Here is a 26,935-nt window from a genome sequence, read left to right on the forward strand (position 1 = left end):
ATACCTGTCTCGCTAAACAAACCATGCGAGCGCGAAGCGCGAGCTGAAATTTTTGTATATATTGACCCCAAACAGGGACATTTTAAGGACTATATTTTAGGAATCCATTAAGAGTATACATATCTCACCATAGTCATCTATTGTGAGTGCCAATCTCTTGCTGATTTTGTTAGAATAATATACATCTAAACACATGAAGCACTTTTTTTAATCATTGTAATCATGGTTAACATACGCATCTCACTAATCAAATATTGCGAGCGCGAAGCGCGAGCTGAAAATTTAGGAAATTCAGACCTGAAGAGGGACATTTTAAGGCTTGTTTGTAGGAATTCACGAAGATCATACGTATTTCACTAACAAAAATATGTGAGCGCGAAGCGCAATTAATTTTTGCATATCATTGACCCAAAACAGGGATATAAGGACTATTTTTTTAAGGAATCCATTAAGAGTACATCTCTCACCATAGTCATCTAATGCGAGTGCCAAACGCATGCTGATCTTGTTAGAATTACATGTAAATGACACATGAAGCACTTTTTGTAGTCATTATCATATACGCATCTCACTAACCAAATGATACGAGCGCGAAGCGCAAGCTGAAAATTTTTGATATTCAGATCAGAAAAAGGGACATTTTAACGACTGATTTTGGGAATTCATGAAGAACAGACATATCTCACCAATCCACGAATACAAACGTAAGCACGGTCAGGAAATGGTTTATATTAAGACCTTAAAATGGGGCAATCACTTTAAAGAGTCATGAAATAGAAGCATATGTCACTACATAAACAATAATAATTCGAAGTGCGAGGAAATATATTTGGTGTATATTGACTTGAAAACGGGAGGTTTTAGTACAACAGGATTATATATCTTGTTAAACATACAATGCGAGCACCAGGAACAATGGAGACATAGGCCCTGCGAAATATGTTTCATAAAGTTATGATTTTTTTTAATGTAATATAACATAACATAATTATAACATAATATAACATTATAATTAACAATAATTTCTTCTTTCCCCACTACGTTTCTTTCCCTTTCTCCCTCTTTTTCTCCTTTTCCCCGTTTTTTTTTTTTTTTTTGGCCAGCCGATTGGGGGGGCACGTGCCCCCCCCATGCCCCCCCGTAGTTACGCCACTGTACATATATATATATGACAGTTACTTCTTGATACCGATATCTTTTAATATAATTTCAATTTCAGTTCGTGCTGTTGTAGACACGGTACACAAAATATATTGATTTATAGTCCGCTAGTTATCTTCAAAATCCTTATATTGGTCGGGCGCTAGGCCTATATAATAATAACTCCAGCGCGATTTTCTTGAGATTGAGACGGTCCAAAATAGCTGTCTAACGACAACGTTATACACAGGTTTAACGCTTAAAATGAACTGGATGGGTGGCGTCCGGTAAGTTTATTTTTAATTAAAGATACATTCAAAATTAATTGAAAAAAAACAACATAGCCATAGGGCCTAGCCCTACTACTACCCAGTTGTTGTGTGTCCGGACAGGTTGTGTGTCCGGACGATCAATTTTAGAAAGTCATTTGGAAAAAAATACGAGCAAAGTTTTATCAATTTTTAATACAAAATGTTAGGAAATATTATAGAGAACAAAACAAAAGATGATTACAGCTATTGAATTCATATTTTTAGTGTAATCCAAAGACAAAAAAGAAGGCTTCAAAAATGTAAAGTGTCCGGACACCCGACCCCCCATCCTACTAGTCCAACATAGTCCAACTCTGGCGTATCGAAGAGTTAGGGGTGACATGATTGAAACATATAAACACTTTAATAATTATGATCTATGTACAAAACTTAATTTAGAAGAAAAATATAGTGAACATACCAGAGGTCACAGTAAAAAATTGTTCATACCAAGGACAAAGACCCAGAAATAGGGCCTAGCCTATAGGAATTCTTTTTATGTTAGAATACGTAAGACATTGGAATAGCCTAAATAATGTCTTAATGAAGTTGTCACTGCCCCAAGTGTGCACAGTTTTGAAGCTGCCCTGGATAGATGCTGGAAAAATGAGCCAATAAAATATGATTATGACTACGAAAGCCCTGTTCCCGGAAGTGAGCCAGCCATCTTGAGGAGGAAAAACCTAGAACTGAATACAGAGGCATAACAATAACATGCCTACATTCAGAAACTTCCCTAGGTAACCCTAGGACTAGGTAACATTTGATAGAATAAATATCAGAACACATAGGGCCTACTAGTCATAGACATAGGGCCTAAGTTAGGCCTACGCCTACGGTGAGTCTAACTTAGTCTACTCTCTGCTCTTAGACTTAGTTACCGTACTTAGACTTTAACCCAGGGAGCCCAGCCCCAGGGGCTTACCGTGTATTTTACCATACTCACGGGACTAGGGTGATTTATGGTCTAAATATTTCTCCAAATGAATTGTGAAAACAGAAATTATGCACTTACCACGATTATATGGTATTATGGATGAAGGTCTAACGAGTGGCAGTTTCCTGACATCTGGGCACAAACTGGAACCTCAAAAAAATGAAAAGTTCTCTCCTTCTACCCCAGTCTCGATCGGCCATTTTGTTAATGTTACAATTCATAACAAAAATGCCGATCGAGACGGGGGTAGAAGGAGAGAACTTTTCATTTTTTGAGGTTCCAGTCTGTGCCCAGATGTCAGGAAACTGCCACTCGTTAGACCTTCATCCATAATCGTGGTAAGTGCATAATTTCTGTTTTCATAATTCATTTGGAGAAATATTTAGGCCTAGACCATAAATCACCCTAGGGCCTAGTCCCGTGAGTATGGTCAAATACACGGTAAGCTCCTGGGCTCCCGCCCGTACAGCGGGCGGGAGTTCCCTGGGTTAACTTAGACTTAAGTCTTAAGACTAACTAACGTTACTTAGTCTTAAGTTAGAGTTGTTGTCAATGACAATGTCACGGTGGTGGTCTGCCCCTGGTCTGAGCTGCCGATCTGCGTCTGCGACAGCCCTCGCGCGCTTCGGAGCGGCTGCCCAAACCCCAAACACGCGGCCTCGAACGCGGCGTCTGGATCTGATCCACGATTCAGACTCTATCTGAGTCCGACTCTAGCCCGGGTGGGGTGGGGGGGGGGTGGAAGACCAGAGTCCAGGCTATTTCACTAACTGACTAAGTTTCCTAACTTATAACTTATTTTGGTCAAGTACGGTACTAGTACTCCTAAGTCCTACTAGGGCCTAGGTCTAGATCTAACTTAACAAAGACAAAACCAAAAGTCACAAAAGGGGAAGACTAAATCAATGGTAGGCCTAACGTTAGTCACTAAGTCAGTTAGACCTAGCCTAGGGCTAGGCTAGATCTAGACCTAAATTAAGTTAAATCTATGTCTAGATCTATTTAAAGGACAAGTCCGCCCCAACAAAACGTTGATTTGAAAAAAAGGAGAAAAATCCAACAAGCAAAACACTGAAAATTTCATCAAAATCGGATGTAAAAAAAGAAAGTTATGACATTTTAAAGTTTTGCTTAATTTCACAAAACATGTATTATGCACATCCTGGTCGGTATGCAAATTGGCAGACTGATGACGTCACCCACTCACTATTTCTTTTGTATTTTATTATATGAAATATTCAAATTTTCTCCTCTTTGTCAAGTGAAAAGAAGTTTTATTTCTCCCTGAACATGTGGAATTACCATCATTTTAACAGTTTATGGTTAAGTTAAGTTGGTCCTTATTGTCAAATCTGTAAAAATGGAAATATTGTATTATTCAAACAATAAAAAACAAAAGAAATAGTGAGTGATGGACATAATCAACTCTCTCATTTGCATATCGCTGAGTCGTGCATTTAACTGTTTTGTGAAAAATAAGCGAAACTTAAAAATGTCATAACTTTCTTATTTTACATCCGATTTCGATGAAATTTGCCGCATTATGTTTGTCTGATTTTTCTCTATCAATTCAAATCAGCAACTTTCTGGGGTGGACTTGACCTTTAAGAAGGTTAGCCTAACGTAAAAATCTAGGCCTTAACCCAGGATGGAAGCTCCGGCCCACGAAGCGGGCCAGAGCCCAGGACCCGTCCGTGTAATATAGTAAGTTATAGTGAGTGATTATATTACCGAACACGCGCATCATACGTATTAGAAACTAATTTCATACGCTCAAAATTTCGCAACATCCTTCCAAAGAGAACTTGAATAGAAAGATGATGAAAAATGTCAAAAACACATTTTCAAAGTCTTCATATTCTAAAAATTATAAAATTTGGTCAAAATAGCCCATCAGTCATTTTGTTGTTTTCTCAACTTTTCCCATAGAAAACACACGTTCGGTAATACGATACCTTTTTCAAGTGACCAAAATAATTCACATGCGAAGAGGGGTCCGATTGGAAGCTGATATCGTAAAAATGAAAAACGATTTCGGCAAAATTGTTACATTTATAAATTGTGTATTTATGGTGAAAATTTGGTGAATTTTATGAAAATAATGTGTTTGATATGATTGAATTCATGAAAAGTGTTCGGTAATACGATCCACTACCATACTGGTACTTCTTCTTCCTCTTCTTCTTCCTCCGTTAGCTTCGGAGATCAGCAGAGAGATCCTGCACAAAATGGTATATGTAGCTTAGTATGTATTGTAAGAGGGGTCAGTCAGAGAAGGTAGATATGTATTCAGCAGAGAGGACTAGGATTCAAGTGTAGAAGATCTAAACATATAAACGTACTGTCTAGGCAGACATGGTCATGGGTATTCTTCAAAATGGGGTAACTTAGATTTAGAAAGGGGTCGCAATAGCACTCCAAATAAATTGGGGAAAAATAAATTATGAACTTTTTCCCCTTTAAAAGTTTTATTTGGGGTGCTATTGTGACCCCATTCTATCCCATTTTGGAGAGTACCCGCTGCCTAGTAACTAATATTACACGGACGAGTCCTGGGCTCCGGCCTGCGAAGCGGGCTGGAGCTCCCTGGTTTAATTACCTAGGCCTAACGTTAAGACTTAAGTTTAACGTTAGGACATTAACTAGTCTTTTAAGAAGTTAGGGTTAAGATCTAACGTGTCATAGGAAAGTGACAATGGAGATCTAATAATAAGTAGACAAGGCCTAGGTCTGAGTTAGACCTAACGTTAGGCCTAACTTACGTTAGTCTTTAAGTTTTAGTTTTAGAGAAGATTAGATTCTAGATGACACGTTAGGCGTAGATCTATGATTAAGACTCGACTCTTGTGAGTCTTGACTGTCTTAACTTAAGTCTAGGCCTAGATCTAGTCTAACATTAGACTCTAGTCTAGGCTAGAGTGCGAGGTACTGCCACTGGCACTAGATGATGCTGTAATGCATGTGCACAAAAATTCAATACGTGAGTTTGCCTCAACTGTTTGTCTATATTTTGAGTGAACCGCGTTTAAGTTTAATGACATCTTCACATTGTAGCGGCCGAGTTGATTATCTATTACATGTAAAGTGACATGTTTCCATGGTTTCTTTCAGAGGAGTACACAGTCCTAGGTCAGCATAAACATAGCCTAGGCCTAGTGCCTATTTTTAGCCACTAGCCCACACAGCATAGTGACCAGTACGCATACAATTCATTAGTATTTAAGCCTTATTTTTCACTATTTTAGGAAATTTTGAGGTAAGTTTTGAGCAATGTCACTGATAATGATGTTAATAAAGAATATTTAGGTAGGTCTAATCAATGCTTTTTACTAGAAATGCTGGATTTTTTTTTAGTCTAGGACCCATCCTGGTAAAATTCTCTGACACTGATGGAATTCGGCGTTATAAGTTGAGGGTATCTTTTTTAAATTCCTCGTTTTCAATTTTTGCATATTTATTGTTTTGAAGTGCTGTTGCTATGGATAGATGTAGATATGAACTAATTGTTAATGTTGGAGAGCAATATAGTAGTTCATGTGAATGATCAGAAGAACTGCCAATGACCCTTGACTTACTAAAAACTGTCCTCTAAAAACACTGTGGGTTTTGACATCAAGAAATAAGGATATTGTGTATACTATCAAAGACAAATTCTGCAGGGAAAATTTTGTTAGTCCACTTATAAAAGTGGAGAATGTGTCTAGTACATGAAAGTGTTTACAGCTTTATAGGCTACGCTACATCATAAATGTACACTTGGTTTTGCAAAATTTAATCGACTTTATTGACTTAATTTCAATTGCTCTGAGTAAATATGAAGGGTTTATTCATGTTTGGATGATATAAGGTTGATAAAATCTTCTATTGAGTAAAAAAATAGATAAAACTGCCACAGCAACTGTAACTAAAAAGTCATCAATCATTTGTACATGTTTCATTGGATATGATTTGAATCAATGATTTAAAATAATCATAGTGATTTAAATTGCAATTTAAATCAGGATTTAAATCAGCTCACCTGGACTCAGCATACTCTAGATAAAAACCTGGACTTGGCGAGCAAACCACATCCTTTTTAACTACTGTATTACTCATAAGACATGGTAAAAACACTTGTCTTGGAAGTTAGAGTGAAGACGTGCAAGATTGCTAACTGCATAATATGTCCATAAAGATAAAGCCATTGTGATATGAAATGACGGGAATTCGTTAAACTACGAGATGTTTAACTGATAGATCTAGATTCTACATCTGGTTAAGTAACACAATTCAATGTTACATTTTACCCATACTATTCACTCCTTTTATGTTTGACATAATATCTTAAATCACACAACATCTTAATTTTGCATAAAGTGTGTTATACGATAAACTCTTTCATTTTACCTGATGATGAAGTCAAAATTTATGATGAATAATCTTTATGTTTACCAAGCAATAAGTGAGCAGTTTTGCAGTACAAGGTCCAGCCAGCTTACAGTTAGGGGTGCTAATTTTCATGAAAAAAGGTAATTGCTCTTAATACTGCAGCTACAATGCACAAAAATATCCACACTTCATCTCCAGTTGATAAGCCTACTGATTGTATTTAGATATATTGTCTTTACATAGGAATCGATTGAAAGTCAAGAATGACAGAAAAAGACAACAGGTAACTAATGATCATTTTGTTTGTTTTTGTTTTTTTTCTGCTGATTATAAGGGCAGGGCATTCCTTATATTGACAATGAATATTTTCATGAGGAAAAAAAAAGAAAATTGACATTTTATTGTTTGAAATACGAATCTGATAAAAGAAATACTTAAAAAATTCTTTTTTGCCCAATGAATTGTGGGCCCGGCAGTCACTTTGCAGCACTAGATCGCAGAAGCTGTATCCCTTAAATGTTGAATGCTAAACAGGATAGCAGCAACTCCCATCTTTTTACATCTTTTGGTCTGACATGGCCGGGGTTTGAATTCCCGGCCTCCCAATTGTGAGAGGGACGCTCTACCAACTGAGCCAACACAACATTTTTTTAAATCATTTTCATTACGTGTATAGCATTTAACCATAATACTCCCATGGTATTTCAAAGCTTGTTATTACCGGGAGGGGCAATTATGGCTCCCCTGAGATCTCGGCCATGGGTTGCTCGATTCAGTCGATTGCCTGAAAATATTGCACAATGGTAAAGAGTTATGTAATCTACAAAGTTGTATAGCTAAATTTACGAAAGCCTTTTTTAAAATCAATTTATGCTAATATATGTAAGAAATCATAGATTTTGGTATTTCTCACTAAATAAAACCTCTGGAATAGCAATTTTTGGTACAAATGTGTTTCATAACTCCCTCATTAATTCCAAAAAGAAAAAGATAAGTTGTGGTAATTATTTTATTGTTTTTCAATTTCCTTATGTTTTTCTTTGTTCTCCATCAAAGAGTTTTCAGATGCATATATGTGGGTGTGTGGGTGTGGTAATCAAAACAATGATGATACTAGACTTACTAACATAAATTGGAAAAGATCCTGATTTTGTCCTTAGGGTTATACATGTGCACAGTCATATAGTGACATGTGTTTGGTAAACGTAAACTGACACACGCACAGTAGGTTCGATTGCCGTAAATTTGGTATCAAAATGTGCGAGAAGGATCAGAAAAAAAGTCATGAAAGTTTGTTTTGAAATATTGAGGCGTTAGGAAATACCAACAAAAATTCGAAGGGGGGGGGGGGTCATTATGCCCTCCCCTTGGAGTATTTGGGTTAAAATATATCAAAAAGAAATTTATCTTTTTTTACGTATACATGTGTAGGCATGTAGATCTTTTTATTTAATGATTTTAAATGATTGAACCCAAGGCAATATGATTCATTCCAATTTCCACAGGATTTCTTTGAGAAGCAGAAATTCACAAGCAGGGTGCATAAACACAAGACTTCCATTAAGCCAGCAAAGAAGAAACAATCCATGAGTTTGGATCTTGTATCATTACAGGCAGCAAACTTCAGTGCAGCTCAGTTTAACAAAAATGGTATTTGTAGTTATAAACCATTAATTTCACAGGTGGGAAGTTGTTAGTATCTTTTCAAAGGAAAGTCATATTAGAAAAAAAAAGATATATGTATGTTTGTTGATACTACTTAATCTCAGTAGCGAAAATAATTTTCTGGTTAACTGGTTTTGTTATACAGTGCATCTCACAAAAAAATGGAAACTGGGGATCCCAGTTTTTTTTTTAAAACATAGCCAAGCGATTTACACTCTTTCCTTTACATCGCCATAAAATAACTATCTTTAAATAATTGTAGTGTCCCATGGTGCCATTAGTGTTAAGAGGTTATGTATATTTATAAGTGTATCCTTAATATGTTACAATTTCCAGTAAAATAAAGGTTTCACTCAACTAGTCAGGTTAAAAGCATTAAAATCCAGAAAATGTCACTCTAAGAAATCTACGTGTGTAAGGATGCCATCCATGGTACAGACAGCAGGAATGTTATGAAATTGAATTAATTACTGTGCAGGTACTGGTATTAGAAGTAGTGATCGTGTGAACCGTGTTGACCTTGACAAGTCACAAGGATTACTGAGACAAAAGTTTGTTGTACTTCCCGATGCTTCTCCAGACTCCAAGCCATCTATTCTCAACCTAAGCAAACCAAGGTATTCACATCTACTGATGATAGCAATCGGTTGAACCCATGGTTTATGCAGATTTCCTATACAAATTATTTACCGCATATATCAAAAATGTCCGATGCTGATGTGCACTTTTGTCACGGTGCGCCATATTGACGCCTGTTGCCGTGGTTATCCAGGCTATTTTATTCATGACTCCACTGTTTTGAATAAATGAGTCCACTCTTCTAACAGTGGACTCACAATTGAAATTGCGTACTTAACCATGGCAACAGGCGTCAATTTGGTGCACTGCGACAAAAGCAACATTGGAATTTTTTAATGCATGCGGTAAATAAGCATAATTTATAGAGGAGATCTGCATAAACCATGGGTTCAACCGATTGCTATCATGTGAATTCTGGCCTTTATGTCCAAATTCAATTCTCTTAAAATGGTTAAATGTCCATTACCAAGCAATTCTTCAGCAGATATTTATGAAATAATTTACTTACTATTCTTTTTTTTTTTCAATTTACTACCCATGTCTGTTTGCTTTTTTGTCATGTTTTTGGCTCTTTTAACAGATTTTCTGTTCATAAAAGTTCTCTTTCTCACCTACAAATTCTCAATGGCCAATCCCCAAAATATCTTACAGATCTCATTTCCTTAAGCTCTAGTACCTCAAGACCTCTGTTCATCATCTACAATGCAGTTAACTCCTGGACCTCAAACCTCTACAATGTATGGTGACCGCGCTTTTTCTTCAGTTGCCCCTTTCCTTTGGAATAAGTTCACGTCTTACATTCATAATGCCAATTCTGTGAATCAGTTCAAAACCCTACTCAAAACCTACCTGTTTAACAGATGATTCACAGTTGTAGGTTGGTCAATTGGAGGTGCACACCAATTTTGATTTTTGATTATTAGTATAGTTGCATTTAGCTGTGTCATTTTCCCCTGCCACATTTTTTTTTCTTTTCTTTTAATCCCAAGTACAACCATAAACAGAACACAGTGCGCTTAGAAACACCAGTCTTAGACAGATCACCTCTTCATTTCGTCAGAATTTTCTGTATTTATTGCTTTATTTATTTTTCGCACCTATTTTTGTCGCCAACTTTTCTCCGAATTGGCTACATCAATTTAGCTGATTTTTCTGTCATATATAGAGTCTATCATAGAGACGCTACTAAGCTTTTCAAGGTCATCTGGTCATGATGACGTCATCTACGCGCCATTTTGTAAAATTCTTAATTTGAGAGATTCTAAGCTTTTGGAAGTATTGCCTTCATTTTCCGATCAGATGCCGGGATCATGCCCGTATTTCACTTGCAAAATTGGATTTGAGATTCTCGTATTTTGCATTCGTGTAAAGTCTATGGGAAATATTTTAGATCAATCGGTAAGACGTCAGACTTGCATCTCATTCAGTCATGCGGGCAGGGGTTCGAGTCCGAGGATGAACCTGATTTTTTTAAAAAATTTTTTCTTTAATTATCTTGCGCACAATCAATTATAAGAATTCTAATAACTAAAAGTCAAAATATTGCAAAATAAAACAGATTATAATTACTTTTTTTCATATTATATCTATCTAATCATATCCGTTTATCTATCCGCTATCTATGTTATAAATCTATCTATCTATCTATCTATCTGTCTGTCTATCTATCTACCTACATGACATATCTATATATCTATTTATCTCTCTGTCTAATATATATCTATCTGTTTAAATATATGTCTATCTTTCTATATCTATCTATATGTCTGTTTATCTATCCATCTATCTGTCTATCTATCTACCTACATGATATATCTATCTATCTATCTTTCTACCTACATGATATATCTTTCTATCTATCTGTATGTCTGTCTGTATCTATTTATCTATGTTCTATCTATCTATTTATTGTATATCTATCTGTTTGAATATGTCTGTCTATCTGTATATCTATCCCTTTATCTTTCAATCTAATAAATATTTATATTTTTCAATTTATTATGTATGTTTCTCTATCTATCTATCTTTTATCAATCTATCCACCTATATTTTATATATCCTCCAATCCATCTATCTATCTATCCGACTATCCATCTATCTGTTTAAATATGTATGTTTATCTGTATGTCTATCTTTTTATCTTTCAATCTAATGTCTATTGATCTGTTTGAATAATTATTTCTGTTTATTTGTCTGTCTATCTAATATCTACCGGTATCTATTTATTAAATCTGTTTAATATGTTATTCTATCTGTTTATCTATCAATGAATATATCGATATATTTTCTGTCTGTCCATCTGTGTATATACACTATAAGAAAATGAAGTGCTAATTTAGCACTTACAGTGCTTGTATAGTGACTGCACTTCGAGTGCTGATTTTCTAGTTTAGATTTGAACTAGAAAATCAGCACTCAGGAATGATAGATGTCAACACAGAAATTGGAAGAGAGAATTGTTGTTACGTGGCCGCTAAATGAATTGTACCATTGCCCTTCTGGTGTCAATAGCCCTGTACATTAAAACTAATTTACCTTATCTTTTAACCAAGCAAAGGATTAGATTAAATTATTAAAGAACAAATGCAAAACATTAATTTAATACACTGAAAAATTCCAACAGTCCCCAGGAGAGCACAAGATGTCAAAAACAGTATTCAAAATACAAGAGACATAGCTTATCAACCATTACAGAGGACAAGTCTTCTGTCACTGACCTCAGCAGCCAAGATCTCTCTGAAATGGTGAGTCACTTTTGCAAAAATAAATATATTTAACAAAAAAAAGTATTCAACGTAAATTTGTAATAATTATTTTTAAGTCTAAGGAAATGACATCGCCAAGTCCTAGAAAAGGTTTCCCGAGATGTTCCCCTTTATTTTTTTATCAAGTAATTTTTGGCGTGGAATGTTAAATGTAATCTTTGGTGGGATAAGAATGCTTAAAAGTTGAATTCTGAACTTAATTCAGAAATTAGCTTTTGCAGATAAATAAAAAATACTGGGACGTAGTTCAGATGTCCAGGAAGGTACAGGGAAGTGCTAGGATATGCTTGAAAAACACTTGGGCAGTATCTGAAAATATTCAAGAAGTAAATTTTCCTGCATTTTCAACTATTTCCCATCCCCCCCCAAAAAAAAAATTATTGAGGGAGTATTTCATACTAGTATTTTGAACTTTGGCAAACCTTGCACTAGCCTCCCGATTAAAATTGATAATTGAATTACCTTTTGTATTAGAACTGCAATAAATTTAACTAATGAGCTATGCTTATATTCTGACATTTACAGCTTTCTGGTCAAATGGAAAGGTCTGACATTTGGACATCAACTCCTATTGACTTTTGGCACAAGAAAAAAATGCCAAAGAGACACAATGTTGCATTAGGCTCCCAGCATCCTATGAGACAAGGAGATCATCATGACATGGTGAAGAGAGAGCATCCTTTCCACAGCCCTTCTACTTCAGAAAAACTTCTACTTAATAGCTCAAAAGATCAGATGAAGATGATGGATGATAGTGATTACTTGGATGGCAAAACTCCAGGCAGTAATAGAAGTGACTGGTAAATGATCCAATTGCACAAAAGTACACAATATTGGGACAATTTCAGAATTAAGAAAACAATATTGTTGTGATTGTAAATGTACACAAAATGACATGTTTAAAAGGTTCAGTAAAAATTTTTGTATAAGAATATGAACCTTGCAAGAACTTGAATATTCATTATTTCTTTGTTCACTCCCTAAGTCAGTCAATGCCAATCAAGCAATATTCATGTTTGTATTTAGAAGGTTCATTTCCATTACTGTATGCAGGTCAGACTTCTCAACATTAATGGAAGACACAGATGAAGCAACCGTTCCTTCAATAGACAGTGATGATTTGGACTATCAAGTTCTAGGAAGCAATCAGGTGAGTAAACTGATCATTCTGGCAAAAATGGGGATTTCTGTATTTTCAAAAGAGTATTGAAAAAACTCAAGCCTCATTTAAATGCACTTTTATGATTTAAGTAACATTCCCCATGGTGTTTAGATTGGGTGAGAAAAAAATGCCCAAATTGCATCATACACTTAAAGTCTGAAAAATAGTCCGAAGTTGACCTGAAAATATCCTGACACCATAATAATTTGATAATGATGTGATTGATATCACAGCTCATTTCATATTATTTTTCCATGATTTTATTATCCTAGGAATCATTGAATATCATGATTTGCTGGCTTGACAGCTCTAGACAGATTGTTTTTCAATACATTACGTCAAACCCCCGTTTGGAGAAAGACCGCAGTTCAGACTGCAAACTGCGGTTCTTTACCCCAAATTTCGTTAGAAAATCTCAATAACATTTCCAAGCCCCGATAAACCCATCTTGGCCAGGTAATCCCCGTTGTCTCAATTTCACCTCCACAGGCCAGTAAATGAGCGTTGAGCCAAGGACGAAATGATAAACAACAGCTGTGCTATTACGTAAGACTTCTCTGCCTGTAGAAGGACCTTTGGAATGAAATTATTTTATTCGATATTTAATCACGTTTTCAAAGGCATATTATATTCAGACATCCAATATTAGTCCATTTTCAATTTCGAATGAAGAAAATCGACCTCGAAATAAGGAAAGTAAACAAATAAAAATTACGGTATGCTTTGCATGCAAGGACCGCGCTCAGCGCTGCGATGCATCCCATAGTTTCTGTCCATCCAGCAAGAAAATATGGGATGCATGCCGTTCAGCCGCGCATTGATACAGTCCTAACGTTCGAAAAAAAGAAGTAATGGCATACCAACATACACAGTAGAATAATCATGCGGCTGATATGCAAACAAATATGAAATCATTATTCTTTTTACCCCAAAAATCTTATTCGTAATTTGAATACAAACTATGACTGTAACTATTTTTTAAATCGCAAACGTACTATTGTACCATACGTGGTTCTCCGGTAAACTGACCATGTGCGCTGCACCCATTCCACCGTTTGTTTTTTATTATTTTACTTTTAGTTTCCACCATTAAATATCTAACGTAGATATGCTGTGCTAATTTTTTTGTAAGTCAAAAGTACATCTTGTTGAATAATCACTTTAAAAAAATGATGTATTTTGCCCCCCCCCTCCCTTAGCTCCCTTTTCATAGTGAAAGTTCTTTTGCAGTGTGTCCCTTTTTATCTTTGATCAAGCGACCCATTTAAATATGCCCATATTTGATTGTGATAAATGCCCGTTTTATTTTCTAGTTCAAAATTTGTCATTCTGCTAATATGAGGTGATTATAAAAATTAGCGCCCTGTCCTTACTGTCGGGAGCAAGAGAGAGAGAGAAATAGAGAGGGGGGTGGAAACAAATCTGAAAGGTATTTCAGAGGGAGGTTTACCATATACACAGGCTATAGGCCTGCAAAATAACAACAATAATGGGAGAGAAAGAACAACACTCAAAGAAAAGATCACCTGCTAATAATGCCTGTGAATTATAAAACGTTCTGATATAAATAGAACATTGAAATGCTATCCAAACATTATGATTCATAATGCTGGCCTGTGTATTTTAATGTTCTATGTATATACCTCAACTTTGAGAAAAGGACATTTCTGGGCCTCAGTACAGATATGCTTGGCAAATGCAGGTTCTTTAGAGGTTTAGAAAGGGGGTGGATGAAGAAAAATAGGTTTAGAAAGAAAAAAAAAATAAGACAGCCAGACAGAAAGAAGGAAAGAAAGAAAGGAAGGAAGGAAGGAAGGAAGAAAGAAAGAAAGAAGAAAAAAGTTGCACTTTCACCGCGTGTATAAATGGAATTCCATAGCAGGCTCTTAGACACTCACCAGAACTACACACATTGCATTCCATTGTGTGTGCCCCCCCCCCCCCCCCCCTGCTGTGACTGTATATGCTGGGCTGTTGTGTTATCTTCGGACCGAGGTCAAGAAACGGGTGTTTCTATACTTAAATTTCATGCTTTGGGCAATTAGGGTTTGTAGTACTTGGAGAAGAGAATTGATGAAAAGGGAAACTGGGGTATAGTGTTCTCAAATGGAGGTTTTTCGTCATGGTTAATTTCAATCTTTCGATAAAACTTGAATGGTCCTTGCAACAAAACAAAATTCACCTGCCTCAGGGTTTATTCTTGATGGCTCATATCCCATTGACTTTGACAAGTGGAATGCCTCTGGCGGTCTCACCTGCATCACGCGATTCAATATAGCAGCAGTGCTGACTTTGAAAACTAATATAAAATAATTATTCACAAAAAACACAATTTATATGATACAATACTACGTTCATTGATATTTGACCTTGATCATGTGACCTAAAACTTGTCAGTGATACTTGATTACCCCTATATTCACATTTTATACACTATATCTATAGACTTTGAAAGTTATGACAGCAATCTAATAATTACCTCTAAAATGACCAAAGTTCAATGACCTTAAATGACCTTTGACTTTCGTCATGTGACCTGAAACTTGCATGAGATGTCCAGAGATACTTGATGACTCTTATGTCCAAGTTTTATGAACTAGACCAATATACTTACAGAGTTATGATGGTAATTCAACAAATACCCCCAACATGGCCAAAGTCCATTGACCTTTGACCTTGGTCATGTGACCTGAAACTCGCACAAGATGTTCATTGATCAATACCTGGTTACTATTATGTCCAAGTTTCATGAATCAGATCCATAAACTTTCAAAGTTATGATGGTAATTCAACAGATACCCCCAATTTTGCCAAAGTTCATTGACCCTAAATGACCTTTGACCTTGGTCATGTGACGTGAAACTCAAGCAGGATGTTCTGTAATACTTGATTAACCTTATGTCCAAGTTTCATGAACTAGGTCCATATATTTTCTCTAAGTTATGATGACATTTCAAAAACTATTTTGATGTTGATTCCCCCAACATGGTCTAAGATCATTGACCCTAAATGACCTTTGACCTTAGTCATGTGACCTGAAACTAAGGCAGGATGTTCAGTAATACTTGATTAACCTTATGGCCAAGTTTCTTGAACTAGGTTTATATAAGTTATGCTGTCATTTAAAAGTCTTAACCTTCGGTTAAGATTTGGTGTTGACGCCACCGTCGGAAAAGCGGTGCCTATAGTCTCACTCTGCTTCACAGGTGAGACAAAAATGTTGCTGAGCTTTGTCATGAAATAACTGAATTAATTTGAACCTTAATAATACTTTCAGCTACTATGAAATCTAAAAATAATTGTATTATTGTGGGCTTTTGTCTGACAGAATAAAAAAAGCCATAAAAAATGAGCAATCAATATTTACCAATAAAAATTCAATGATGCAAAAAGATCTGTCCTGATTGCCAGGTGATTAAAACAGATGGTAGAATTTACAAATTGTAAATCAATTTCAGTAAAAGAAAATCATTATACTTTGTAAAAAGCATGTTCCCATTTTGCAATTTCGCATTCACAATGAGTCTATTTGAACTATTCCTTTAAAAACGCTAGTATTGTAAGTTTTGGTTCATGATTCAAGATAAGTTTTACAATGATATATTTATATTTAACTCACCAATATTTTGAACAGGTTCCTTACCAGTCATTTCCTGAATCACTTCAATCTAATGATGTGCCTTCGCAACAGTGGACATTACAAGCAACTGAGGAGTCTTTGTCAGATGTGCCTGATTCGTCATTCAATTATTTCAAGGATTATCATAACATAGACTATCATATAGGACGCTTCACCACAGGGCGTCCCACACAGATTTTACATCAACCAACCACTGATGAACATTATACCAGTTCAGACAAGAAAGAAGACTATGGAGTCCAGAAACATTCATATCCTCAACAAATCACCACCGTTATGCATCCAGCAAATGAAATGTCTGCTCATAATGAAATTCCAACAAGAAACTATAACGCGGACCAACCTGGTCTAAGAGATCAGCCTGATGCCCCTGAGGTTACAATCGTAAAAAAAAATGAGCAACATAAAAACAAACGCCAGAGGAGAAATAGAAGAATTCAGTTCAAAGGGCATGTAAAGCAGAGATCATCATTAGATCAGAGTCATGATGTCAAGGAGCAGAGAGATTTGGCCTGTAATGAATGTTCTAGTTTCACATCTCCAGAAGATAGCGACACCTACCTCATGACAGAACAAGCTCGGGTCTGTATAATCTAATTCCACTTTCAGCAAATACTTTGATTTTTTTCTAAAAATCATTATAATTCAAAGCTGAACAGAGAAGTATATACAGACCTGGGAACAGTTTATCATGGGGTATGAAGAATTATCTACTTTAGATGTGAATCTAGTTTCTCACAGAACAAAAATGTATTTTCATCTGGGTATCATATAGGATAACAAATAAATTGATATTGATAACATTGATTAATTTGATTGTCTACTCTATATCATATCTGGATGTAAATACATTATTTGTCATATATGAGAAGCTAGATTCACGTCTAAGGAAGATAATGATACAATGATCCCAGGTTTGTATACACTTCTCTGTTTAACTTTGAATTATAATGAGTTAAGTTATCAATTCATTGTGTCATGTTTAATACTCCTAAATCCTTCATTAATGTTCTATAAGAGAAATAGTCTTACATCTCAAGAAGATAGAGGTACGTACCAATTAACAGAACAGGCCACAGTCTGAACTTTGATTGCTTTTGTTTTGTCTCAATTTCCATTCCAGAATTTTTTCCAATCAACCTGTGAAAACACACTCAGATAAATATACATTTTTATTTGTAAAATAGAAAAAAACTAAACTTCTACTTCTCATGAAGATAGTGGTACATACCTAATGGCAAAAGGGACCAAGATGTGAATGAATTTATTTTGGCCCTTTATCTTTATTCACAGCGATAAAATTGTTATGTCATCTTACAGAATTCACAGATTTATCAAGTTACATCGTTTTAAAAACAAAACTGTTTCTAAACTTCAAGAAGATAATGCGACATAACTTATTATAGAATTGGCCAAGTTCTATTTGTTATCATTTTGTCTCTTTTAGCATTGATTGCAGTGATCAATTCATTCATTCATTTAAGCAGACTGTCCAGACAGGATTTAAAAAAATTCCCAAAATTTGGTTGTGAAAACTTGTTTCATATCTTAAGAAGATAGTAACACTGCAATTTCAGTAACAAAAGGCAAATATTTATGCACTTTTTTGATTTGGTAAAAGTTTTAATTTAATTTTCAGAATACCATTTGTAGAATATCAGATATTTATGCGTGAAATTAAGATGAATAAATTAGTGCATCAATGAAATAGCTTTTCTAATTACTTGCAGTTGTGTCTCTTTGAATGAATAATCACACATTTTGCTTCTTTCCTTCTCATGAGTCAGTGGGTTGATAAAATAGCTGATCCATTTTTTGCCATCATGTCTCTTTTAATGAAGAAAAACACATTTTGCTTCGTCACTTTTACCACAGATTGACAGATATAAGCACCATTCAGGTCTACAGAATTTTAAAGCCAGTCAAGTACATCATTTGGAAAGCGATGCCTCATTGCAGTTTCCTAATCCACTTGGGGCTAAGGCTGAAATATCTGTCGATGGACATGTTATTACAAGAGAAAGTAACAGATCCAGTAGTAATGTGAATCAAGTACAATTGAAAGAGAGATCAGTTATCAAGAAGTTTGTGAGGGGAAAGGCATTGGTTCACCAGGACAAAAAGATTGACATTATGAATCTGTACACAAGAGAAACAAAGCATGTTGTTCCAGTAGGTGAAGAGAAAGGAAGAGACATCATGCAGGTCTATCCATACAGCAAACACCATTTAATGCCATATATTCAGGATAGTCATAGTATGTCATTGGAAGGCAATCAGCTAAGACATGAAAATACAGCTCCTGTGATAGTTGATAGCAATGATGGCATTATAAGCGATGTCAATGAAGACGAGACAGGGTGTAGTTCAAGCATAGCTTCAACTAGCTCAGATGAATCAGCTGATATGGATCTTGGAACAGACTCTCATGCATCGTCAATAAACAACTGGCAAGAATTTATGCATAGTAAGCATTTCTTTCATTAGACCAGTTCATTTTTTGTCTCACCTGCATAGCAGAGTGAGACTATAGGCACCGCTTTTCCGGCGGCGACGTCAACATCAAATCTTAACCGAAGGTTAAGTTTTTGAAATGGCAGCATAACTTAGAAAGTATAGTATATGGACCTAGTTCATGAAACTTGGACATATGGTTAATCAAGTATTAGTAAACATCCTGCCTGAGTTTCAGGTCACATGACCAAGGTGAAAGGTCTTGTAGGGTCAATGAACTTAGACCATGTTGGGGGAATCAACATCAAAATCTTAACCTAAGGTTAAGTTTTTGAAAATTCATCATAACTGAAAGTATATGGACCTAGTTCATGAAACTCGGCCATAAGGTTAATCAAGTATTACCGAATATTCTGTCTGAGTTTCATGTCACATGACCAAGGTCAAAGGTCATTTAGGGTCAATGAACTTTGACCAAGTTGGGGGTATTTGTTGATTTACCATCATAACTTTGACAGGTTATGAATCTGATTCATAAAAATTGGACATAAGAGTAATCTAGTATCACTGAACATCCTGTGCGAGTTTCAGGTCACATGACTAAGGTCAAAGGTCAATGAACTTTGACAATGTTGGGGGTATTTTAAGACAAGTCTTAGGTCGCATGATCAAGGTCAAATGTCATTTATTGTCAGTGAACATAGTATTGTATCATTATATGAATTGTGTTTTGTGTGAGGTACTTTTCAAAGTCAGCACTGCCGCTATATTGAATTGTGTGATGCAGGTGAGACTGCCAGAGCCGTCCCACTTGTTTTAAGTAAATGTTTTTCTGACTGCCAAAAACTACCTTGAATGTTTTGTCAATATCTTGAAAATGGATTCAAATACTTTTGCACTGATATTTTTCTTTAGAGTAGTATTTTTTGCTCAGTAACAAAACTGCAAAGTGCTTGTGCAAAAATGTGCAAGATCTGTAAGACATTTTAATTGATTGCCCATTATGAATCTTTTTGCAACAGTTTGAAATTGATTAGGGGTCAATGTAGAGCCCTTTTGAGGGGAAACAAGGAGAGGGAGGAAGAAAGGACGAAAGAAAGAAAGGAAGGAAGAAAGAAAGAAAGGAAAAGAAAGAGGAAGAAAGAAATTATAATAAATAGGAATCTCAATCAGGACAAACTATTACTTCATAGTACAGGTACATGTACATTTTATTTTTGCATTCTAGGTATTTCTCAGGATGCAAGAAGTATGTGATAGACTTGATAAAAACTGAATCCAGAAGGTATGGAGGAAGTTTATTGAAGGGTTGGATTGGGTTTAGATCAAAGCAAACAGAGAGTGTAAGAAACAAAAGAAAACCAAGGATGGAGCACTAAAGGTCTACCGTAATTTACTCCTTTATGATGTATAATACAAAACGTGATGAACAAGTTTGCCCTATTTCATATCATTTTTCAGCAGACGTACATGGAATGAACAACACAGAAAGAAAGGCTGCTCAGTAAGTCTACTTCATTATTAATATGATTGTATAAATGGTGATATACTACAATGTAATTACCACTACTAGAACTACTACAATTCTACTACTACTTTTCAGGGGTTGCAGGGTCAAATGCCCCATCCCCCCCCCCCCCCCCCCCCCCGAGGTGAAAAAGGAGAGAAAAATAAGGGGGGAAAGAGTATCGAGAGAAATCCTAGTTGTGTAGCTAAATATTTCCCATCATTCATTGAAGAAAAAAAAACCATTTTAATAGGTTGTCTTCCCCCCCCCCCCCCCCCCAAAAGAAAAAAAACCTGGCTCTGCCTTACCTGCTTTAACTCTTACTACTGAATTGTAATTTTTTCCACTGAATGGGCCTTTTCATGTTAGGTGTAAGTTTATGAAAAATATAGGCTTCCGTTTTTGTACAGGCCTACTAATGAGATAGTTTATGATATTAATTAAATAGCAAATAATCACTTAATGGTGTCAGTGGAATAAGAATATCTTTAACTTCCCTAGCAATATGAATGTCCATGCCATCTGTCCTCAAATTTGCTTGAGATAATAGCTACATTGAAATAGTTTCAGGATTGAGTTGATCACATCCCCCTCCCCCATACAAAATAATAACAGAGTAATTTTGAAGGCTAGATTGCTAATTCTTATCTTCCTGATATCACAGAAATGACAGCAGATTTGTCAAAGATGTCCCTTGTACAGCTCAGCAAATATTACAGGAGGTAAGTAATACTGGAAGAATAAACAATGGATAGAAAACATGGATGAGAAATAATTTCTTATTTCAAACAAGTAGATTCTGTTACTGAATTTCATCTATTCAACTATCCACATTGTTTATTTGTGTAACATATGGTAGATGCTACAAGAAATGATTTACCTCTCCAATTGTTTGAGCACAGATCATTCCATCCTCTGTCATTGGATATACCGGGTATATTGTCCCCAACAGTGATGCACAAAAATATTCTACAGTAGGTTATCTACCTTCATATTTCATTGGACTTTTAATAATATTCTCTTTATGATTTCATCCATTCAATTTGTAGGTTATTGACTTGGACAGGCAATTGCAAAAGGAGGCAATGGAATCCAAAACAGGTACACAACTGGGAGAAATGACATGTCAAGCATTTTCTTTTCCAGATAACAAAAATATCAACAGCATTTCATTTTATGTTTACCAGCAAACCCTTCTTGATCTGAGTATCATAATTGATAAATGCACTTTCTCCAATTGCAATTACAATTACATAATTGAAGAAATGTTCAATTACAATAACTTTTCAATTAGATTACTGTTTTCTATAGAAGTCATAAATGAAATCAATTTGTATTCTGTCCCTAACACCACCCATTTCAACATAATAAAAACTGACAAAGTGATGGTTTATGTTAAACAGATTCTGCCTATTACACTCTTTAATGCTGAAGTAGTTGACATGAAAAATGTCATGAAATTAGATCATAAATTAAGTAGGTTCATTGTAAAATAATTGAATGTAATTAAAAGTAATTGACAGTAATATATGTCAATTACATTTTTTTTCAATTACAACTACTTTCCTTTTCAGAATCTCAATTAAAATTACTCAAAAAATATAATTAATTACATCATTGATCAATTACCTTGTAATTGAGTCCAACCCTGAATAAATGGATATAGTTTAACATTGAAAATATTACTGTTTTTATCATCAATATTATTTATTTTAATTTCAATTGTTGCACATGAAATTGATAACTTTCTAATTCATCTGGCATAGACCATTTGACTTCACACAAATACATATTTTCTAATCACAATAACTATTGAGTGATACTATGTAAACCCTGAAATAGGAAATGCAGATTATCTTACAAGACATTGTTTTATCATTCTAGATGATAGGGAGAGTACTCTTGCATTTGTTGGTGGTGAGGAAAGAAGGTTGGAAAAGCTGTCTGGTACTAGTAGCTCAAAGTTGTATACTGAAGTTAGTGTCAAGGACAGGGTTGAAGGCATCAAAGATAACACATCTCCAGTTTCAAAGTTAAAAACATTAGCAAGCAACACTAAGAACAGCACTCTTAAAGACACCTTGGGAAAGGGACACTGTCACAAAGATCAAATTACAAATATTAAGGGGAAAAAAGAGGTTCTAGTCAAGAATAGTGTTAGTTCTTCTCAAAAAGAACAATCAGTAGCCCAGTTGCTGCAAGAGAATACAAGCTTATGTGGAAAAGAAAGCTTGAAAAACATCCTCACATCACAGACAGATACCATCAGCACAACTGTAGTTAGCACCAATGAAGATCCTGCTAAAATGGGCTCTGTTGTTTCAACATCCACCTTCACAGCATTCCAACCAAAGGGAGAGGTTGTGACGTGTGATCGCTCTGTTCAGTGCTCATTGATTGGACATCCTCTGTCTATATCTAGAGGAAAGATTAATGATGTAGAATCATCCATGCATTCATCTGATATTGATGTGACATGTATCGATACAATGATAAGTGATTCTGATACTGTATTATCCCATGAAAATGGTTTTGAATCCTGTGCATCAACACCTCAATAATATCATATCAAATGAGAATAAAAGACAGGTTAGCTTGTGTTAAAACAGAAAAATTGAAGAAACAAATCAATGAAAGTTTGAGAAAAATTGAACAAATAATAAAAGTTACGAGCATTTAAATGTAACCGACATGTGTGATGTCACACTTGTACAACGTACAACTCCTTTCACTTTTCTATTTATTTATTGATGTCACTTTATTGAGTCTTTCCATAGATAAGGCATATTTTCCATGGGATGACATGTAATAGAGGTTTCATAAAAATATATAATGGACAAGGAGTTTGTCCTATAATAATTAGCAGAAATAGATGTTTTGGGTGTATATTTTCAGTGTTACTAAAAGGGTAGATTTGTACTTGCATGTCATCACAAATCTTGGTCGCATTGCTAACAAAACAATCTCCATAGCTTTAGTGCCTTCAACATTCAAAAATTCATAAACTTCTAATTGTTTGTCCAATTGATCTCAATATTTCATTTATCTTATTCTTTGATATTTCTATTTTTACACAATCTAACTTGTTCCAAGGGTTCTTTCTCTACCATGTGACAATTGCTATTTAGAACTCAAGCAGCCTGTGAGTGAAAACAAGAAAGTATCTTCTTGTATTGTTGAAACAATTTAATTTTGATAATGAACCAGCTCACTATATTAATTAATCTTTAACAGTAAATTTAACAACTATGATATTGTTCATTTGTAAATTTTCTCATAGTTGGAGATAAGGTTGAGAAAAATATCTGTTAAATAAAAATATTCTCATTCTACAGTGCAAATAAACTTTATGAACTTTGAGGAAAAAAATCCTATAAAATGAAATATGTGTAATGTCCTGAAACTTTTTCCACTTTTGTAGATTTGTACAAGTCTATCAGAGTCTTACAATACGACTGTCAACAAAAGCTTCTGCTTGAGTGAGCACCACTTCCGTTTAAAAAGTTTGTGGAAAATTACTTGCGCAAAAACTGGAAAGAGATAAATGGAAGAAAGTGGATGTCAGCTAAGAGGATATGTTTCTATTGTAAGTTTTCTCCTTGCCCAAACATTCCCTCAAGCTCTACTGGCTCCCCCTCCCTCTTTCTCCAAAAAGACTATCGCTACATATCTGTTGTTACATGTAGCCATAAACTAAATGAAATACTCTGATTTTTCTTAGTGTTTCCTTGACCGTAAGGCTTGGGAAAGTGTGGAAAAACAAATATTAAATGAAGTACATGTATGAACTGTGAAACCCTTTAATTTTTAACAAAGGACAAAACTTACTTTAAAAAAGCTGGAGATGTCTGAAATGATTTTGTTTGCAATTATTTATTTCATTTTATGTAGTCAGCTGCCACTGACAATCTAGACGTCATGTTTATTATTTTGGAAGCAAAGCTCTTCAAACAAATTGCAAATTACTTGTTTTATTTTAATGGACAAAAATATACAAAGGAATTAACAGCACACTTCTTCCTTGACACAGCATGAAAATTAGCAATTTTGTGCCGACCCAATTCTGTGAGCTTTACAGTATTAGGCAGTGCTCACTCAATCATATAATATTCTGTCAATAATCATACTGGCATCTGATGGAAGAGAAATATACACGATTTTTTTTCCCATATTGTGAATATGGACTTTTTCAATGTAATTTATATAATTGATATTCACTGTAGAACTGATACTGTAATATAAATCTTATATATATATATATATATATAAATGTGATTTGTACTTGTACTACCCAAGTGTGTCAGAAATTCTGTTTGATAGTCAATAGCATTTAAAAAAAAATAATGGAGAAAAATTCCAAGATAGCAATGACTGCAGGTAGCATAGCAAAAGCAAGTCTTCTCGTGAACAAATTCATTAGGAGATTTTAATAAAAAACTTCGTGTTGAATTGCTTTATTGCAGTGTTTTAGATTGTAAATATTAAAACATCAATATAGCATTAGGTTTGGCATTGATCCAATTTACTACCATCTGTATTTTATAGAAATTGCATTACATGTATTTTGGTTTAAAAATGTAGACCTTTCTTTCAGTTAAAAATGTGTGAGAATTTCGACTTAGAAGAAAGGCACAACACTTTGCATTATCTGGTCTTAAAAAATGCTTTGATTGAATTTTGAAGTAAAGCCACATCTAAATCTTAAGTATCAACTATATTAGAAACAGATAACCATTGTTTTTGTCTCGCCTGCATAGCAGAGCGAGACTATAGGCGCCGCTTTTCCGACGGCGACGGCGTCAACATCAAATCTTAACCTAAGGTTAAGTTTTTGAAATGACATCATAACTTAGAAAGTATATGGACCTAGTTCATGAAACTTGGACATAAGGTTAATCAAGTATTACTAAACATCCTGCCTGAGTTTCAGGTCACATGACCAAGGTCAAAGGTTATTTAGGGTCAATGAACTTAGACCATGTTGGGAAAATTATTTTCAAAATCTTAACCGAAGGTTAAGTTTTTTAAATGACATCATAACTTAGAAAGTATATTGACCTAGTTCATGAAACTTGGGCATAAGGTTAATCAAGTATTAGTAAACATCCTGCTCGAGTTTCAGGTCACGTGACCAAGGTCAAAGGTCATTTAGGGTCAATGAACTTTGGTCAAGTTGGGGGTATTTGTTGAATTACTATCATAACTTTGAAAATTTATGGATCTAGTCCTTGAAACTTGGACATAAGGTTAATCAAGTATTAGTGAACATCCTGCCTGAGTTTCAGGTCACATGGCCAAGGTCAAAGGTCATTTAGGGTCAATGAACTTTGGCCAAGTTGGGGGTATTTGTTGAATTACCATCATAACTTTGAAAATTTATGGATTTAGTTCATGAAACTTGGACATTAGGTTAATCAAGTACCACTGAATATCCTGTGCGAGTTTCAGGTTTCATGACCATGGTCAATGGTCATTTAAGGTCAATGAACTTTGGCCTTGTTGGGGGTATATGTTAAATTACCATCCTAACTCTGAAAGTTTATGGATCTAGTTCATAAAACTTGGGATATAAGAGTAATCAAGTATCACTGAACATCCTGTACGAGTTTCAGGTCACATGACCATGGTCAAAGGTCATTAAAGGTCAATGAACTTTGGCCGTGTTGGGGGTATTTGTTGAATTACCATCCTAACTCTGAAAGTTTATGGATCTAGTTCATAAAACTTGGGATATAAGAGTAATCAAGCATCACTGAACATCCCCTGTGAGTTTCAGGTCACAAAACCAAGTCAAAGGTCAGTTAAGGTCAATAAACTTAGGCCATGTTGGGGTAATTGTTGAAGTGCCATCATAACTTTGAAAGTTTATGGATAGAGTGAATGAAATGTGGACATGGGTGTAGTTGACAGTCTTAAGTCTCCGTTCAAATGTCATTTATGGTCGATGAACGTGGTATTATGTCATTATATGAATGATGTTTTTGTGAATGATTATTTTATAGTAGTTTTCAAAGTTAGCACTGCTGCTATATTAAATTGTGTAATGCAGGCGAGACTGCCAGAGGCGTTCCACTTGTTTTAATTCAATTTACATGGGTCTATCTATTAGTCAATCTTTACAAAGTATGCTTACAAAGTATTGTTGATATACTAAACTTGTTGAATGTTTTGTTAAAAAATCAAGTTAATGTTGAAATGTTTACATTTGAATATCTCTTGTGCCTGTATTGGTTGTTTTGCATTACAATACCTTGCTATTAATCAGATTGCATAAGTAAATTGCAATACCAAAATATGAGTCAGAATGCATGATTGATAACAAGTGAATTGCAATAGCTAAATATTTATCAGAATGCGTAATTAATAACAAATGAATTTCAATACCTTATTATTTAGAATGCATGATT

The 26,935-nt window shown here is 35.0% G+C and overlaps 1 protein-coding gene across 1 annotated transcript; it reads left to right on the plus strand.

The window, feature by feature from the left end:
• The first annotated feature begins 1,280 nt into the window (after positions 1-1,280).
• LOC129255376 (uncharacterized) lies at positions 1,281-24,513 on the plus strand. Its single transcript, XM_064097643.1, has 13 exons — positions 1,281-1,427; positions 7,000-7,039; positions 8,262-8,406; positions 8,900-9,038; positions 11,624-11,744; positions 12,291-12,565; positions 12,819-12,915; positions 16,562-17,149; positions 18,443-19,034; positions 20,483-20,525; positions 21,193-21,250; positions 21,578-21,629; positions 22,413-24,513. Exons 1-13 carry the CDS (start codon positions 1,405-1,407, stop codon positions 23,087-23,089), a joined length of 2,850 nt encoding a protein of 949 aa, XP_063953713.1. The 5' UTR covers positions 1,281-1,404; the 3' UTR covers positions 23,090-24,513.
• The last annotated feature ends 2,422 nt before the right edge of the window (positions 24,514-26,935 follow it).

The sequence above is a fragment of the Lytechinus pictus genome, chromosome 3 (genome assembly GCF_037042905.1).
Source record: "Lytechinus pictus isolate F3 Inbred chromosome 3, Lp3.0, whole genome shotgun sequence".
In the NCBI taxonomy this organism is placed as follows: domain Eukaryota; kingdom Metazoa; phylum Echinodermata; class Echinoidea; order Temnopleuroida; family Toxopneustidae; genus Lytechinus; species Lytechinus pictus.